This window comes from Durio zibethinus, chromosome 27 (assembly GCF_047325235.1).
Source record: "Durio zibethinus cultivar Kanyao isolate XHJ-2024 chromosome 27, ASM4732523v1, whole genome shotgun sequence".
Classification (NCBI taxonomy): Eukaryota; Viridiplantae; Streptophyta; class Magnoliopsida; order Malvales; family Malvaceae; genus Durio; species Durio zibethinus.
The window spans coordinates 14,686,348-14,705,610 of NC_143188.1; the positions used below are offsets into that span (position 1 = coordinate 14,686,348).

General features: G+C 30.7%; 1 protein-coding gene and 2 pseudogenes across 4 annotated transcripts; all 3 read left to right on the top strand.

Annotated features, from left to right (window-relative positions):
• The first annotated feature begins 1,416 nt into the window (after positions 1-1,416).
• Positions 1,417-4,574, top strand: LOC111279487 (selenium-binding protein 2-like; annotated as a pseudogene).
• Positions 4,575-9,255: 4,681 nt separating this feature from the next.
• On the top strand, positions 9,256-13,868 carry LOC149511002 (disease resistance protein RPV1-like). Of its 3 annotated transcripts, XM_089756567.1 has the most exons (6): positions 9,256-10,128; positions 10,716-11,826; positions 11,919-12,194; positions 12,314-12,966; positions 13,050-13,094; positions 13,309-13,446. In XM_089756567.1, the coding sequence occupies exons 1-5, from the start codon at positions 9,626-9,628 to the stop codon at positions 13,066-13,068; spliced, it is 2,562 nt and encodes an 853-aa protein (XP_089612693.1). In that variant the 5' UTR covers positions 9,256-9,625; the 3' UTR covers positions 13,069-13,094; positions 13,309-13,446. The 3 variants fall into 3 exon arrangements, with proteins under 3 accessions (XP_089612693.1, XP_089612692.1, XP_089612691.1); XM_089756566.1 differs by having other exon boundaries at positions 9,259-10,128; positions 12,314-13,094; positions 13,309-13,590; XM_089756565.1 differs by having other exon boundaries at positions 9,285-10,128; positions 12,314-13,222; positions 13,309-13,868.
• Positions 13,869-15,105: 1,237 nt separating this feature from the next.
• Positions 15,106-17,967, top strand: LOC111279764 (heat stress transcription factor A-5-like; annotated as a pseudogene). Its single transcript, XR_016334783.1, has 2 exons — positions 15,106-15,502; positions 16,269-17,967. The product of XR_016334783.1 is annotated as a heat stress transcription factor A-5-like (transcript).
• The last annotated feature ends 1,296 nt before the right edge of the window (positions 17,968-19,263 follow it).

The window sequence follows — 19,263 nt, forward strand, 5'->3', positions numbered from 1 at the left end:
TGGAGGTAAGAAGAATGTATTAGGCAAAAAAACCTCAATCCAATCACACCAACAAAAGTATAATTAAATGATTAATCAATCAAGCACACAAGAGATAATAATTTAACGTGGTTCAATTTAACCGACCTACGTCCACTTATGAAAAACAAGATCTATTCATTGTAGAGAATTACAAACAGACAAATCATATCAACCTCACTAAACAATCAATACTCATAAAACCCTCTCAATCTCCTCTTGTCCTATAGAATATTTTCAATCCAAACAAACACATATCCTTGTACACCCATGCACCATATTTATGTGGACCCTCTCAATCTCCTCTAGTCCACTCAAACATACATACTCATAAGGACGTTAAATCCCCAGTAGTCCTATAAGGTGTCTATCCTATAAAACCTTACAACTCTCTTACATCTTTTTCTCATACCTAACCTTACAAAACTTCATCTATTTATAATCATACAAACTTGCCTATTAAGAATCCCTCTCCTCTTAGAATTCTTCTTTTGTAAATCTTCTTGTCCATCAAATAATATCTAACAAATTTCAAAATAAATCTCTTATGGAATTTAAGTCATTATTCTTAACAATCTCTACCTTGACTCAAATTTCACAAAATCATCTGTCTTCATACTAGACATGCTTATCTCCACCTGCAATGGAAGTCTCACAATCATCTTCTCTTGTGTCTTCTTGCTTTATGCTTTACACAAATCGATCTTCAAAATACGAACTTAAACTTTTTCCTTAAGTCAAGGTCCTCTAGGCTTGCCTCTTTCCATGATTCAAACCATGCTTTGATACCACTTGCTAGGGATCACCACAGCTCTAGTACCACTTGTTAGGGCAAAAAGGCTTAATTTAATCACATCAATGAAAGCGAAATCAAATAATCAATCAATCAATCAATCAAGCACATAAGAGATAACAATTTAACATGGTTCGATCCAACTGACCTACGTCCATGGATGAGAAACAAGATCCATTAGTTGTAGAAAATTACAAACATATAAATCATATCAACCACGCTCAATGATTAATACTCATAAGACCCTATCAATCTCTTCCTCTAGTTCTATAGAGTATTCTCAACCCAAACAAACACATACCCTTATACACCCATGCACCATACCTATATGAACTCTCTCAATCTCCTCTAGTCCACTCAAACATACACACTCATAAGGATTTTAATTCGCAGTAGTCCTATGAGATGTCATCGCATAAAACCCTATAACTCTCTTACATTTTTTTTTCATACCTAACTCTACAAAGACTTCACCTATTTATAATCATACAAACTTGCCTATTAAGAATCCCTTTCTCTTAAAATTCTTATTCTGCAAGTCTTCTTATCCATCAAATAATATTTAACAAATCTTTTATGTGATTTGAGTCATTATTCCTAACAGAATGAACAAGGTTTGGATCTTAAATCTCAAATTTTTAGGTGAATTGTTAGGTTTTTTGAACTCAAATTTATTTTAGTAAAGTTATTTAGTAACATTTTTATTTTTATAAATTCGTTGAAGGTTTTTTAACTATTTATAAATATGTGATTATGTTTAAGATTAAGAGTATTATTTTATGAGATACTGATAAGCTATTATTACATACGAAATCATGTTTGTTGACATATTTTTCTATTAAAAAATCAACCACTATCTATTAATTTATCATTTTTAAAATGATTATCAAACACAATATAAATCAAGTAAACTTAATTCCAAAAGGTAATAATTGATGCAACAATATAATTATATGCACCCCATATGAAATTGAGAATATATAAAACCAAAAAATCTACTCAATTTTTCTCCATGATTTAGAATAAAAATATATATAATTATATGTTTTTATTTAGTTATTAATTTTTTTGCATTAAATTCAAAATTCAAATATAGGGATATCAATCTTACTCATACCTAATCGGGAATCCGATTTTTTATCCGAATGGAGATGGGGATGATATCATATTATGGGTATAGAGATGGAGATGGGTATGATTTTAAATTTTTACTAAGTATGGGGATGGGGCAGATAATAGAGTACCCATCCCATACCCATACCCTATATATATTTTTATATATTTAGTAAATAGATTTTTTATTAAATAATATAAATTATTATTTTAGATTAATTAGAATTAATATATTTTATCGAAAAAATATATGTTAATAAAAAAATTATTTAAATATACAAGATAAAAATAAAAAATATTTAAAAAATAAATTTTAGTTTTTATTTTTTAAAAAAGTTATGGGTATAGAAATTATCCCTACTTATTAAATACCCGTGGAGATAGAGATGAGGATAAATTTAAAATATCCGTTAAGTATGGGTACGGAGATGAGTATAATATAAAAATCAGGGGATGGGGATGCGGAATGCTTACCCTACCCATGTCCAATCCATTGACATCCCTATTCAAATCTTTGCAAATAAGTATAAAATTTTCTATATAGCATGATTTTAGACAATTGCAATATTCATTACCACCTAATATGTATGGCACCTTTTTATTTGAAATATGGCTCTGCCTCTGCATACTGATTATAATTCACCACAGTATAGGATATTATGTCTCTCACCTCCAACATATCTCTTTCAAACTGAATAAATGAATCATGATGTCTATTTCTTGCATCATCTATCTTCTATAACGATAAACAATGTGGTTCCAATGTAGCATTAGCTATTGAGTTAGTAGAATTTTTATCATACAGATATTTTAACTGTTCCACTTCCATTATGCTAACTATTTCAATCAGATCTGGTTGTATCTATGTGGTTGACACAGAAGAATCCCAAGGCTCCCCCCTTGCATAAAGTGGTGCAGCCTGAGGATATTGTTATGAAGACAGGCCTAGCTTATCAGCACACATCCCACTGCCTTGCCTCTGGAGATATAATGGTGTCATGTCTCGGGCACAAAGATGGAAATGCTGAAGGAAATGTATTTCTTCTCCTTGATTCTGAACTTAATGTGAAAGGAAGGTAATACCAAAAACCCATTAAAAAAAAAAAGGAAAATGATTGTGAATAATAGAGATGATTGCTAGCTGTGGTTTTTGGTGTATGATATTGTGATTGAACTTTGAAACAATCAGATTCAATCTATTAGCTACTATTGTGTTCTTCAGGTGGGAGAAACCAGGGCATAGTCCTCTGTTGGGCTATGACTTTTGGTACCAACCTCGACATAAAACAATGATCAGCTATCATGGGGTTCTCCTGCAGCCTTCACCAAAGGTTTTAACCTTCAGCATGTCACAGATGGTCTGTGTGGGAGACATTTGTATGTGTATGGTTGGCCTGATGGTGAATTGAAACAAACATTGGATCTCGGTGACACTGGTCTCATACCATTAGAGGTGTATTACATGTTAACATTATAAACATGTTACTATGTTTTAAGACTAGATTTTGCTTAAAGGTAATGCGTATTCTGCTTCGTTTTCATTGTTATATTGATACAGCCAGATCCTGGATTCACTGCATATAATTTTGTCATTTCTATGCAGATAAGATTCCTGCATGATCCCTCTAAAGCTACCGGGTTTGTTGGGTGTGCCTTGACAAGTAACATGTTGGGGTTTTTCAGAACCCAAGATGGATCACGGAGCCATGAGGTGTGCGCATAAATAACTTTTTGTTGTTTTTGTATGTTATTGTTTATGGTTTTTGCAAGTCTTTGCATTCCACAAGCCTAATAATATGAATATCCTAATCAACTTCTACAGGTGGCAATCTCAGTGAAACCATTGAAGGTGCAAAACTGGATTCTTCCAGAAATGCCTGGACTTATAACCGACTGTCTAATTTCTCTTGACGATCGTTTTTTTGTATTTTGTCAACTGGCTTCATGGAGATGTCCGACAATATAATATTGAGGACCCTAAATATCCAGTATTGGCTGGCCAAATATGGGTTGGAGGACTGATTCAAAATGGAAGCCCTGAACTGGCTGTGACAGAAGACGGTAAAACGTGGCAATCCAATGTTCCTGAGATCCAGGTTGGTTCTGATACTCATGTTACTTATAAACTATAAGTTTGAGTAGTAGTTAAGAGAAAGGCAGAATGACGTATGACCTCATTAGGGCCACACCTGCTAATTTTAAACACAATATGATAAAACGACATGAAAGAAAAACACGAATTGTCAAGTTTATTCAGGGCATAATGATAGGTTTTATATATTCTTGACATTGTTTTGAAGTTAGAAAACAAGATTGTCTATTCCCACATTGAATAAACAAAAACAAGAAATAGGCCTGGAGATGCATTGAGAGAGGGGGGTGTGAGGTTCAATCTGTTTCTTTTTGGCCTGATTTGTATGACTACTCGACTTATCATTTGATGCTCAGGCTACCTCGACAAACAGCCTGGCTTGACACTGGACGGGCTGTGTGTGCTTTGCTAATTCTTAGGAATGGTATCACATAGGCCGATTAATTCAGTACAAAAAACCCTTCTTTTTAACTTAATTGTTAGGTGATAAACTTCTTATCTTCTTTATAAGGACACCGTCTGAGAAGGGGACCCCAGAATAAAATAAAAATTAATTGAAGGTTAATTATTAAGCAATATGTGTCATGCAATGGAAGTTTCAATTGAACAAATATTTACGGTTACAATTAGGAAATAACTTTTATATTATGGTAAGGATTTTACAATACGTAAAATAACAATATATGTAAATATTGCTCAACACTAATGGAGTTCAAATTTTAGAGATTTAAGATAGTATTGAGTCTAATAATTAGTAGCTTTTACCCTTTATGAAAAATCAAAATTTAAAATATAAAAGATTGTCCTCTATATATGGTTGATAACAATGAGATCTTGTTTTAATAATAAAAGTAAAGCTTTAAAATTTATAAATTTTAAGTTCATATCGCACCGCATATCCATTTAATTTAATCCTATATTGGTTTTACCTATTAATTTATTTTTGTACATCGAGTGGGCATAGTTTATAGAGGAAGAGAGAGGAGATCTTGGTTTGGAAATCAAGATTTCTACATTCTTGTAAAAACTCTTTTATCACCAAATCAAGAAGTTGAGGATAAAATATTATGTAATATATTATTTAAATTGAAACAAAATATTACAAACGCTTTGTAATAATAAAGTTAATGTTTATGTAATCAAAATATATATATATATATATATATATATAAGGGAGGAATTAACTTACACTTGTTTAAAACTTTAGTTTTAAAACACTAGTCTAAAGCTTTTTAGTTATATACTTTTTTTAATTATTGATTTTAATAGATCTAAGGGATGAAAGACACAAGTGACAAAAATGGTTTAATCTTATCCCTTGAATTTATTAAAATAAATAGTTAAAAAAATATATAAAACTTTTTTTGTATAACTTAATTTTTCTCCATATATATATATATATATATATATATATATATATATATATGATTGGTGGTCTAGACTTAGGGGTGTAAATGATACATTAGTACTCGTAAGCTACTCGGGTTCGATTCGAAAAAAATTCGAATTCGGTTCGATTATTGTTGAGTCAAGCTCGAGCTCGAGTAGTTCGACTTATCGATCGAGCCGAATTCGAGTATTCTTATATCTGACTCGAGTAGCTCGCGAGCCTAATCGAGCTTTTATATTTAAATATATTTTTATTATTTTAATTAATAAAATATTTCGAGTCTGAGTTCGAGTTCGAATTCGAACATGAACAATCGAACTCTTGTCGAATATACGAATCGAGTTTATTTTTACATATTAATCGAGCTTAATCGAGCGAGCTCGAGTAGCTCGAATTCGATCACGAATCCAGCTCGAGCTTGAAAAATAAAACTCGATCGAGCTCGAGTCGAATATCGAACCCTGAGTTGTGAGTCGAGCTCGAGCTTCTCACTATTCGGCTCGGCTCAGTCATTTACACCCCTATCTAGACTATGCTTTATAAATTATAAACCAATAATAACCTAGATATGTAGGGACATCATGTTTTTAACATCTTAAACTAAAACTTTTAAATTAATGGAATATTTTTCCTAAGAAAAAAAAAGAATATTTTTCAACCATATGCATTTTAAGATAAGAAATATATATATCCTTTTAATAAAAATTCAAAAATATAAAAAAAAACTTAAATTTTTATTTACTAAACCATGTAATAGACTATAACTAACATTGATACATATATAGATCTCGATACAAATACAAATATATAATATAATTATATATTAAAAGTCAGGCATGAATGATTAAAGAAGTAAAAAATAAGCCAAAATATTTTGTTTATGAACTTGGATCTCAATTTAATTTATTCACATAAATGTATTTTAAAAAATAATATCTAACATATTTAAAATTTAAATCTTAATATTTATAATCATTGCTCTTATTTCTAAACTGTGATTTGCTTTACGAATATATATTCTTTATATTTGATAACAAGCAGAATATTTTTTTGCTAAAACTTTTAATGATTCTTCTTTGTTACTTCTTTTCTGGAATCTCCAAAAGTGAAGTTTTTTATGTAAAATTTATGAAATTCTTTAATAAAAATGATTCAATAAAAATTAAAATTTGAAATTAAAATTGAAAGATTAAAATATCTTATTATATTGATTAACTATATAAATTTTTAAAAAATTAATAAAAATTGATATATTTTTTAGATAGATATTTTTAATTAAAATTTTAACAAAATTTTTATTATTAAATAAGTATTTATCAAATTTCAATTACAAATAATATTTTTAATATTTTTTAATATAATATTAATCTTTTTATTAAACTTGATCTATTTTTATTAAATTATTTTTAATAAAAAAATTTTACAAACTTTATCTAAATAAGTTTGTTGAGAATTTCCCTCCCTTAATATCACTTAGCCATCGACATCTACTCGTTTGTTATTTCTTCTAACAATGTAAGATCCACGTAATTTAGCTTCACCATCCTCCAAGTTGCTTTTGGCCTTTTTATATATGGTCAAAAGAAACTTTCAAAAAGGACGATAAAGTTGTCTTTTTCATGGAAAATAATATTGAAGTCCACATCACTATGGACCCACTACTAAGTCATTTCCCATTAATTTCCAGTTCGCGTATGAATTTCTTGGATCAGACAAAATGATTTAATGGACTTTTTTCCTGGTCGGCTCCTACCCGTGGTAACAGCGCCGCCCCCCCCCCCCCCCCCCCCCACCAAATATATATATATATATATATATAATGTGAATACTAACAATTAGTAACGATCCTTACGATGTAATTTTCAGATGGATGTAAACCATTTTCTCCATTGCATTTTTTTTTCTTTGACTTTCCATGGCTGCCAAAGGTTTCTCTCAAGCATCTTCTTCAAATTTTTTTATTTCTTTTCTAAAGCAAATTCTAATAAAAACAAAAGGTAAGACCTAATTGAATGAAAATTGTCTATCAATGATACCTTTAATTTTTAAAATAATATAAATTATTTGAATTTAAATTTATATATTTTCTTATTTATGTATGAAGATATAAATATATATAAAGTACAATATTAATTATTAAAAAAAAAGAAAAGTAGTCTTTTAAAGAGCTAATTATGTGACACTCATTAAGCAATTATTAATATTTTATAATTTTTGTAATTTTTTTTATAAAAATATTTTTTGAAAAGTATTTATATTAATTTTTAAATTTATTTTTGTAATTTTTTACCCAAATTTTTTTATTTAAAAGCTTATTTAAACAGTTTAGTTTTATCTTTATTTTTAATTAATATAAAAAATTTATTAAACATGATAACAAATGTTATCAAATTGGATGCCGTTATGAATAGTAATAAATTTGGAGACTACTTATTTTTATTTAGGTATTTAGGTATTTCTTGGTTGATTGTGCTGGTGGTGACTTGTTTCTGGATTGATATCTTTGGTTTCCATATTTGGATCTGAGGAAATGTGATGGCTGTCACTTGAAATTTAGCTCATTTGATTTGTTACCCTTTGTGTTCTCAGGAACCAAACAGATTATTAGCCATTCTTTGAATTTTGAATGCTGATTTTTTATCTGATCTTTTATTTGGCTTTGTATGTATTTGGATAGTTAGGTTTTTTTCTTTTGGAAAGTTTTTTTATTTTTTTGTGAAACATGGTTTTGGGTCCAGATGTGACGATTTGGGGGGTTTTTGGGTGATTAACGGTGATGGTAACTGCGATGGTTGTGGGAGTGGTGATTAAAAATTTTTTAATCACTAAATCAAGAGATTCTTTAATCACTAAATTAAGAAGTTGAGGATAAAATATTATATAATATATTATTTAAATTCAAACAAAATAGTACACACACTTTGTAATAATAATGTTAATGTTTATGTAATCAGATAATATATATAGGGGAGGAATCAACTTTCACAAGTGATTTTTATATTACACAAAATATTACACACTTTTTTTTTTTTTTAACAATTGATTTCCATAGATCTAAGAGATGGGAGGCATAAGTGAAAAAAAAAAAGTTTTACACTTGTTTTTTAATTATTAATTTTAATAGATCTAAGGGATGAGAGACACAAGTTAAAAAAAAAAAAGTTTAATCTCATCCCTTAAATTTATTGAACTCAATAGTAAAAAAAAGATACATAAAACTTTTTGGGTTTAACTTAATTCTTCTCCATATATATATATATGTAAAATTGGTGGTCTATGCATTATAAATTCTAAACCAACAATAACATAGATATGTAGTGATATAATGTTTTTAACATCTTAAACTAAAACTTTTAAATTAATTGAATATTGTTCCTAAGAAAAAAAAGAATATTTTTCAACCATATGCATTTTAAAATAAGAAATACATATATATATATATATATATCCTTTTAACAAAAATTCAAAAATATAAAAAACTTAAATTTGTATTTACTAGATCATGTAATAGACTATAATTAACATTGATACATATATAGATCCCGATACAAATATATAATATAATTATATATTATTAGTAAAATACTTATATATTATTAGTAAAAATATAGTTATTTTTAGTTAAAAAAACTTAACAAATTTTTTACTGTTAATTAAGTATTTATCAAATTTGAATTATAAATAATATGTTTAATAATTATTTTACTTATTATTGATCTTCTCAATTAAATCTATTAATTATTCTTTTTTTATTTTTATTTTAAAATTTATTAAACTATTTTTAATAAAAAATTTCACAAATTTCATTTAAATAATTTCGCTAAAAATTTTCAAACCTTAGTATTTCCTAGCCACCAACATCTTCTCCTTTGTTATTTCTTCTAACAAAGTAACGATATAAAAAAGGTTTAACTTTACCATTGTCCAACTAATAGTAGTTAAGGCTTTTTTTCTATATAGTCAAAAGAAACTTTCATAAAGGAGAATAGAGTTGCCTTTATCATTGAAGATAATATAGAAGTCCACGTCACTATGCACCAACTCCTCCTTCAAGTCATTTCCCATTAATTTTCATTCCGCGTATGAATTTCTTGGTGGGCTCCTAGTCATTAATTTGAATAGTAACTATTAGTAATGACCCTTATATTTTAATTTTCAGATGGATGTACTAAGTTTCCAAAAGCCATTTTCTCCATTGCAATTTTTTGTTTGACTTTCCATGGCTGCCAAAGGTTTCTCTGAAGCATCTTCTTCTGGCTTCAAATGGAGCCATGATGTCTTTCTAAGTTTCAGAGGTGAAGACACTCGGAAGAACTTCACGGATCATCTCTACGAAGCTTTGGTGAGAAATGGAGTGGTTACCTTCAGAGATGATGATGAACTTCCCAGGGGAAAAGACATCTCCTCGGAGCTCCTCAAAGCAATTGAAGAATCAAGAATTTCTATAGTGGTTTTCTCTAAAAACTATGCTTCTTCCAGGTGGTGTCTTGATGAGCTTGTCAAGATTATTGAGTGCAAAAACACAACAAGCCAGGTTGTTATTCCAGTCTTCTACAATGTTGATCCATCTGATGTCCGAAAACAGAGCGGAAGTTATGAAGAAGCTTTTGCTAAACACGAAGAACGGTATAAAGATAAGATGGAGAGGATCAAAAAGTGGAGAGAAGCACTTACAGAAGCTGGAAATTTATCGCGTTGGGACCTTCGAAACCTGGCAAATGGGTAATGTTTAATTTTTAAGATGAATCATCCAAAAAATTCTAAGATATATATTTACATACATATATATATATATATATGTATGTACATCGTCGTTTTTAAATAAAAAAATTAAATGAAACTAATTTTAATTGCTAGTTAGTTCTATTATAATTGTAATATGCACCTAATTTTAAGTTCTTGTAGTCAATTTATATCTTACTATAGTTTTTTTTTTTTTTTTAATGTTTGACGATTTAAACCTTAAAATTAAAATTAAAAGTGGAAATTCTACCGAACTATAAATACCTGAAAAAATGTTTAATTTATTTTTGTTGTAAAATTGTTTGTTTGAAGTGTATATATCATATATAATTATGGGAATATAATTAATCAATTATAATTTAGTATTGTGAAGTGTCCATAAAAAATTATTGAAATCTCATTTATATTTTAAGTGATGAATTCTTAAATAATTTTTTATTATAATGGATTAATTGTAGTATTGTAATCAAGAGAATTATAAAAATTATATAACCAAAAGTGGGTGTTTACTGATAATCAAATTTTCTTATGTTTTTTGTGTTCTTTCATCGCAAATGATTTCACAGGTATGAATCGAAATTCATCCAAGAGATTGTCGATGATGTTATCAGAAAATTAAACCGCAATATTTACAATGGCTTGCACGTCGCCACTCACCCAGTAGCTCTAGAATCACGTACTACAGGGGTGATGGGATTATTAGATATTAGATCTGAAAAAGTTCGCGCAGTGGGCATCTATGGAATGAGCGGGATTGGTAAGACCACCATCGCAAAAGCTGTCTACAACCTAATGGTCTGTGAAGGATTCGAAGGATGCAGTTTCCTTTCAAATATTAAAGATGACTCGCAGCAACCTAATGGTCTTGCTAGGATGCAAGAGAAGCTCCTTTCTGATATCTTGAATGGGAAAAAATTCAAGATAGATAATATTGACAGGGGTGTCAATTTAATCAAGGAGAGGCTTAGCTATAGAAGAGTTTTTATAGTTCTGGATGACTTGGATGAGTCAGCACAATGGAGACCATTAGTTTGTGATCGGAAATGGTTTGGTCGAGGAAGTAGGATTCTCGTCACAACTAGAGATGAACATTTGCTGACTGAATTAGAGGTGGATGAAAGATATAAGGTTGAACAATTGAATCATGAGGAATCAATTCAGCTTTTAAGTTGGTATGCATTTAGGGGGCCTGCTCCAGAAAAAGATTTCTTGGAAATTTCCAACAGTTTGGTGGAGCATGCTGAGGGACTCCCGTTAGCTCTTGAAATTTTCGGTTCTTCTTTGTTTAAAAGAAGCCTACCAGAATGGGAAAGTTTTGTGGAAAAATTACAGAAGGTACCTGACCAAAAAATTCAAAAGAAGCTTAGGATAAGCTTTGACACACTAGGTGATGATTTAATGAAAGCCATGTTTCTTGATATTGCATGTTTCTATATTGGGATGGATAAAGATTATGTGATGGCAATACTAGATGGTTGTGGATTCTTTCCAGAGATTGGTATGAAAGTTCTTGAGAGGTCTCTTATAGCAATTAACCCATGTAATAAGCTAGAAATGCATAACCTACTCCGTGACATGGGAAGAGAGATTGTTCATGAAGTATCGCCATCTTACCCAGGATATCGCAGAAGGCTTTGGTTTCACCAGGATGTAGTAAATGTATTAACGAAACACATGGTAAAAAGTTAAATGCATTTCGTAAATAAATCTAAAACTGTACTATATGCTATACTTAACTAGAATTAATAATATTCTTTATTTGTATTTAGGGGACGGAGGCTGTGGAAGGTCTCAGCTTAGGTGTGCCAGCACTAGAAGATGATCTCATACGCACCAAAGCATTTGCAAGGATGATCAACTTAAGATTGCTGAAAATCGATTCTGTACATTTCACCGGTTCCTATGAAAATATTTCAAAAGAATTAAGATGGCTCTGTTGGCGTCGATGTCCTCTAATGGTTTTACCGCCCAATCTTTATCTAGACAACTTGGTTGTTCTTGACATGCAATACAGTAGTATCAAAAAAGTTTGGAAGGAGACAAAAGTAATTAAAATCACTCTCACAATGCTATGTTTTTTTCTTTTTATTTTGATATTCTAGATCCTTTTTTCCATAGCCCATATTATGGATTCACTGTTATTTTCTTGTTCTTATTTCAACAGGCTCTTCACAAGCTTAAAATACTAGATCTGAGCTATTCGGTATACCTTGGCGAGACACCAAACTTTGCAAAACTCTCAAGCCTACAAAGACTTGAACTTGAAGGTTGCACAGGTTTAGTTGAGGTTGATCAATCTATTGGACATCTGGAAAAACTTGAATTCTTGAATTTGTCAGAGTGCAAGAACATAAGTGAACTTCCAGACAGCATTTGCAACTTAAGGTCTCTTGAGACAATGAACCTCAATGGCTGCTCAAAACTTTGTAGTTTGCCAGAGCATTTGGGTAAATTGGAAGCTTTGAGAAAGCTTGTTTTAAGTGGATCTGCTATTACAGAGTTGCCTACTTCGATCGGACTCTTGAAGAACCTTGAAGATCTATCTTTGGCTGGACTTAGAAAAGAGTTTCCTTCTAAGTCTTGGTTCTCATACTTTTCCTCATGGATCTCACCAAAAAGTAGTGTGGGTTCCTCTTCTTTTCTGCTACCAGCAACGTTCACTCAGTTAAGTTCATTAAGAAACCTTAATCTTTGTGACCTCAACTTGTCTGACCATGAAATTTCCATTGACTTTGGGAGTTTGCATTTTTTGACGAGTTTGGATTTACGGGGAAACAACTTCTGTAACCTACCCCCAGGAATCAGCAACCATCCAAGGTTAGAGGGACTTGCTTTGAATAACTGCAAAAACCTTCGATCCATTACAGAGCTTCCTAAAAATTTAACGGCCTTATTCGCAGAGCAATGCACATCAATTGAGAGATACCCAAACTTATCAAACATAGGTAGAAAACTTTTTAGAATCGCAATTAGTAATTGTCGCGAAGTATCTGACATTCAAGATTTGGATTTTCGCTCATTTCATAAATCGTCTTCTTGTTGGCCTCTTGTAGGAGATCTTAACCAGCCAGAGGTTTATCTCTATCTCTCTCTGTATACATATAGTATATATTATCATGCATGATAATGTTCATAACTATTAGTATTTCTTTGAAACAGAAGTGGTTGTATTCCAAGCCGAAGTATTTGGAAGCATGCTTCCCAGCAAGGGAGGTGCCAGATTGGTTCGACTACAAAGAAAATGGATCTTTAATACTGTTTTGTATGCCTTCAATCCCCATTGGTTTAGATCGAGCTATGAAATGTAATGACGAAAGCATTCCTGGAGCTTCTCTTACCATATATTTTAAGAATAAAACAAAGGGCTGTAAGGCTTTTGATAGGTTACGTGGTTTCCTCGATAGCAATATATGCCAAGATCACGCGTGGGTAAGTTACATGGCACCTAGTGTTAGCGATAATCGAAAAGATTTTATCGAGGATGTAAACGCTGAAGAAGGAGATGAAATTGAAGTTTCAATTAAGCCGCATTGTGGAATTCTTGTGAAGAAATGTGGTATTCATCTGCGAAGTCATGGGTAGATGGGGTTAAGTTTTAACAGCCTTCGCTGATTTTTTTTATTTATTGTTGAGACCAACATTAACTTTATTAGTCGTCAATATCATAATAGAGATTCTATATTTTCATAAGTAAATTACATTTTAAAGATTTATTTGCATGATTACTGAGATATCAATGATTAAATGATTGTTTAATTATATATATTAAAAAAATGTTAAAAATATTGATATCGAAATTATTGTACAAATATTTTTAAAATATGAAATCATATTAAAAATAATTATAAATTTTTTAACAATTACGAGTAAATATGAAAATTTTAATTTTTATTACCATTATCTTATTCTTATTTTATTTTTAATTTAATATATTTAAATTAAACTAGTAAAATTTTAACTACATTGCTAATAACCAATTCCTTGCAAGCCAACCACCCAGCCAAAATCAAACTATTCCGATATTGATGCAAAACAAAAAAGATCATTGAAGATTTTTTTTTAATATCTATAAATATGTGATTATGTTTAAGGTTAAGAGTATTATTTTATGAGATACTGATAAATTATTATTATCCATGAAATCATGTTTATTGAAATTGTTTTTGTTAAAAAATAACCATTATTTATTAATTTATCATTTTTAAAATGATTATCAAATACAATATAAATCAAATAAAATTAATTTCAAAAGGTAATAATTGATGCAACAATATATAAAACCAAAAAATCAACTTAATTTTTCTCCATGATTTAGAATAAAAATATATAATTATATGTTTTCATTTAATTATTGATTTTCTTGCATTAAATTTAGAATTTAAATCTTTGCAAATAAGTACAAAATTTTCTTTATAGCATGGTTTAAGACAATTGCAATATTCATTACCACCCAGCATGCATGACACCTTTTATTTGAAATATTCAAACTTGTCACTGACGATCATTGACCATATTATTACCACTAACAATCTCTTCTATGTAGCAACAATTTTGTGGTTTCTATAGTTTCATATAATAAATTTTTTAATTTAAAATTTTAAGTTTTTATTAAAAAAAATGAAATATGCACTAATAAAGTCCACAATTATATAGTAAAAAATTAAAAAATTTTGAAATATTGCTTGTAAAAAAGTATAAAAAATCGATTTTAAGTTAAATAAATTTCAATTACTTAGATTCAAATATTATTTAATTTTATTTAAATATCATTATTAAATGAGATACGATAAAAAAATTATCTTTATTTAAACTTTCTTATGTAACAACATGTTGATCTACCATATTTATTTTCCTCATTTTATATTGAATTTTTATATTTTTATATTAAATTTACTAATTATATTATAATTGCATTTTCATATATATATATATATATAATTGCATAAAATTAATTTAAATAATATCCACGATGCAAAAATAATTTTAATTTTTTCCGACATAAAATTAACCGATGCAAAGCCGCCGGTGATACCGCCCAATTCGACACAACTTGACGCTTCTTCCGTTGACACGCTTTCCATAAACCTCTTTCTCTACTAAACGAAAAAGCACCTTTCAAAATGGACACAACAGCACCATCCGCAACCGGAGGCCGTGGCGGCGGAGGAGGGCCTGCACCTTTCCTCCCAAAGACATACGACATGGTGGAGGACTCTTCGACCGACGAGATCTTGTCATGGAGCCCCAACAAAAGCAGCTTTGTCGTTTGGAACCTGAATTTGCCCGCCTTTTGCTGCCCACCTAATTCAAGCAGAATAACTTCTCCAGCTTCGTCAGGCAGCTTGATACCTATGTGGGTTTCTCTTCTTTTTGCTTTTTTTTAAAGGATTTTCTTTCTGGGTTCTTTTATTCATTTAGCTTGATTGAATTCTTTGATAATTATGGGAAATTATGGGTTTTTATTTACCGTTTAACTTCATTTCTTCATGGGTTTTCATTTGTAACTGTAACAATTTTGATTTAAAGCTGATTATGATAGCTTGGCCTGAAGCCGGCACAAAAATTTAAGGTCAACCAATGTCTTCTGTTTTCATTTATAAGGTGATTTCTATGAGAGTTGTGTCGTTTTCTTGGTCAATGAACTATGGAGGTGAATCAACCTTGTACAGAAACATGGGGATTGTAATTAGTCTTTTCTAATTTGGATTTAGGAATCTTCTGCGTAATTGTTTCAGATTTTCATTTTTCTTTGTTGTGCATTTCTTCTATGAATAACAGAAACTTTTGATCTTTTCTAGTGAAGAGAATTGATTCTTCATTGAATTGGGGCTCAGTCCAGTTAGTTCATGCGGCTACTTTATGAGTTGGCATCTGGTAGGTCTAGGATTCGAATCCCAATATCGCAACCATTTCCCCTATATCTAGGTTTTGGCCTCTTTGTATAAAAAAATTTGATCCGTCAATAACGTATCACTTGCATGTTTATCTGCGATTCATAGGGCTGTTCATATGAATGTTACCAATAGTTTTCTATTACCTTTAGTTTGCTTAGGTTAGATATATGAGGATTGGAGTGGTCAAGCATGATCTGAGTGCATATGAATGTAATTTGGCGACAGGGGTTCCATAAGATTGATCCTGAAAGATGGGAATTTGCTAATGAAGATTTTGTGAAAGACCAAAAGCATCTTCTTAAGAATATCCACCGTAAAAAACCTATTCACAGCCACAGTAATCCTCAGGGTTCTATGATAGATCCGGAAAGAGCTGGATTTGAAGAAGAAATAGAAAAGCTTTCAAGTGAGAAAGCTGCACTTCAGGCTAATGTTTTGAGGTTTAGACGAGCAATCAGCTGTGAAGCATCAATTGGAAGAACTGACAGTGCGAGCTGATCAAATGGAGCGGAGGCAGGACCCTTTGTTTAATTTCTTACAAAAGGCTGTTCAAGACCCTACTTTTGTTGAACATCTTGTTCATAAGATTGAATCTATGGATGTTGCAGCATACAATAAGAAAAGACGATTGCCTTATATTGATCAAACCAAGCCAGGTGGAGAAAATAGTCTTTTGGAGAACAACAGTAGTTCTAGACCTGAGATAGGAAATATTTTCCATCCAAATTTCTCAATCATGCTAAGACTAGAATTGTCGCCTGCTGTTTCAGTTATTAACTTGGTTTCTCATAGCACACAAAGTTCTAATGAAGATAAAGCAAGTCCACAGAGAAGGGTCTCTGAAGGAGAACCAAAGGATGCTCAGACCTGATCAGAGGGCCTTTTATTCGCACCCAAAATGTTAGACCCTTCAGATACGGGCGCATCTTTTACATTCAAAATGGATTCATCTTTCACTTAAAGAGTACAAATGAACGAATCCCAACAGTACATTCCCTGCAACAGGGATTAAATTCCATTGAAGAACCTGATAGTCATATTTCCTTTCAATTAAACCTAACTCTGGCATCTTCTTCATTACAAGTCAATAGAAGTCCTAGCTTAACTATGATGTCCCAACTAGGTCAGGAAATTGGAAAAGTCCCAGAGTCAGGGTTTGATGCCAACACTAAAGACTCTGATGCTAGAGCTTCCAGCAACAGCAGAAACATGATTAATGAGGAAGCAACATTATCTTCACCAAAAGAAGGCCCTAATACAAATCAAGAGCCTGCGGCTCCTCCAGTTAGAGTGAATGATGTATTTTGGGAACAGTTCCTCACTGAAAGACCAGGTTCCTCTGACAATGAAGAGGCCAGTTCCAATTATCGAGCAAACCCATACGAAGAGCAGGAAGACAAAAGGTCAGGTCATGGACTACCAAGTAATGCTAAGAACATGGATCAGCTTAGTCTTTGAGTAGCAAAGTTGCCCATTTTCCATAAATCCAATGCCAAGTCTATAAATGTCTCTCTTACTCCTTTTCTAAAATTGGTTTGAATAAAACAATGTTGGACTCCATTTGTGGTTCCATGTTGATAAAAGTGCTCACATTGGAGAGATAACAACCTTTTGGCATTAGTAAAATCAAATTATGTAGTTGTACCATCTAGTTTTCAAGGTTTCAATAACCAAGCAACAGGCACTTATCCTGAGAAACTGAAGTAATCTGCTTTTATCTTCCTTTATCAGAACTGAAGTCTTCCCTTAGTGTTGCATTTGACTTTCTTAATTTTCTTTTCGGTACCTAGAACTTTCATTTTTGGCAAATTGGTGCAAAATCGATGTGTCTGTCTTAAGATGTTTATCTGATATTTCATCTCATACATTTTGTAGGTTGTTTGTTGTTACATCTTTCTTGAGATATCATATTTTTCCCTTTCGACCAATTGATTTATAGATTATTCGTTAGTTGGTGCAGTGAACATTATGCATGATACAAGATCTTAAATCTTTTGAAAATTACATTATCATAATACAGTGATAATGTGATAGGTAAAATAAAAAATTGGAAAACTACCATTGCTTATGTGGTTGTTAGATTTAGAGTAAAAGGGTCAACCGAGTGTTACATTCAAGCATTACTTCATCTACCTAGGTCTTGCAAGCAATTATGGATGAGTTGGCCTTGACAGGCTTTCTGGAGAATAAGAATGAATACATGGAATCAGTTCTCGTGAAATGATTAGACAACCCAAGTGCACAGATATGCTTTCGTTCTTCCATGGCATTGGAAAAATGTTCAACTTATGTAACAAATGCTGCTCTGGTAAATAACTACTGACAGGAAATTTTAATTTCCCTATGGTTTTATTGTCAATCCTCCATGCTTTTATTTTATTGATAAAAACTTAAAAATACGTTGGAAAAGGTTGGAGCTTCCAATCCAACTTGGACAAAAAATGGTGGCTGTGGCTACTGAGATGTTTCAAAAGGAAGAAAGCAGGCTGCAACAAGTAGGTTGTCATTGGGATATATCAAGTGCTGCATGGATAGCCGCCCGGTTGTTGCTTAGCTCCAACAAGACAAATTGCCAGCTCCTAGTCTTGTTAATTTCCACTTTTATCATGTGTTCAACTTAGAGCCGATAAATTTGACTTGAACTTGAAAATTCCATCGGAATCCAATCCTGATCTAATCTGAGTTGATGAGGAAAAAAATAACACTTGAGCTCATTCAGGGAAAATTTTAAATAAAATAAAGTTCAAGAATTTTCTTATTAAAACTGATTTAATAAAAAATTTAAATCGAAAAATTAATATTCAATAATAACCTTAATAATTTATAAAATAATTTATTAAAAATATCATTTATAATTAAAATTTGATCAAAGGTTATTTAACGATAAAATTTAATCAAACTTTTTATTAAAAATATTTATCTAAAAAATATATAATTTTTTTTTTCAAAATTTGCATGCTTGATTTATGTAATAAAATTTTTTAATTTATCATATTTAATTTTTAATTTTAATTATTATATAATCGATTTTAATAAAAAAATTTATGAATTTCATTTCAAAAACATAATGTAAGTTTTTCTCAATTCATTTAGCCCAAACATGAATGTTTCAAAAGAACTCAAAATTTAAATTGATCTAACCTAATTTGATATAACCTCATTCAATCCAAATTTAAATTATTCGAAACAAACTGAACTTAAAATCAATATGCTTCAAATT

What these genes read in the sequence shown, in the direction of transcription:
- LOC149511002 (XM_089756565.1), top strand. Translation starts at nt 9,626, where the DNA reads ATGGCTGCCAAAGGTTTCTCTGAAGCATCTTCTTCTGGCTTCAAATGG. An exon ending in CTTCGAAACCTGGCAAATGG is followed by an intron (nt 10,129 to 10,715) that starts GTAATGTTTAAT and finishes ATGATTTCACAG; the next exon opens with GTATGAATCGAAATTCATCC. An exon ending in AAGTTTGGAAGGAGACAAAA is followed by an intron (nt 12,195 to 12,313) that starts GTAATTAAAATC and finishes TTATTTCAACAG; the next exon opens with GCTCTTCACAAGCTTAAAAT.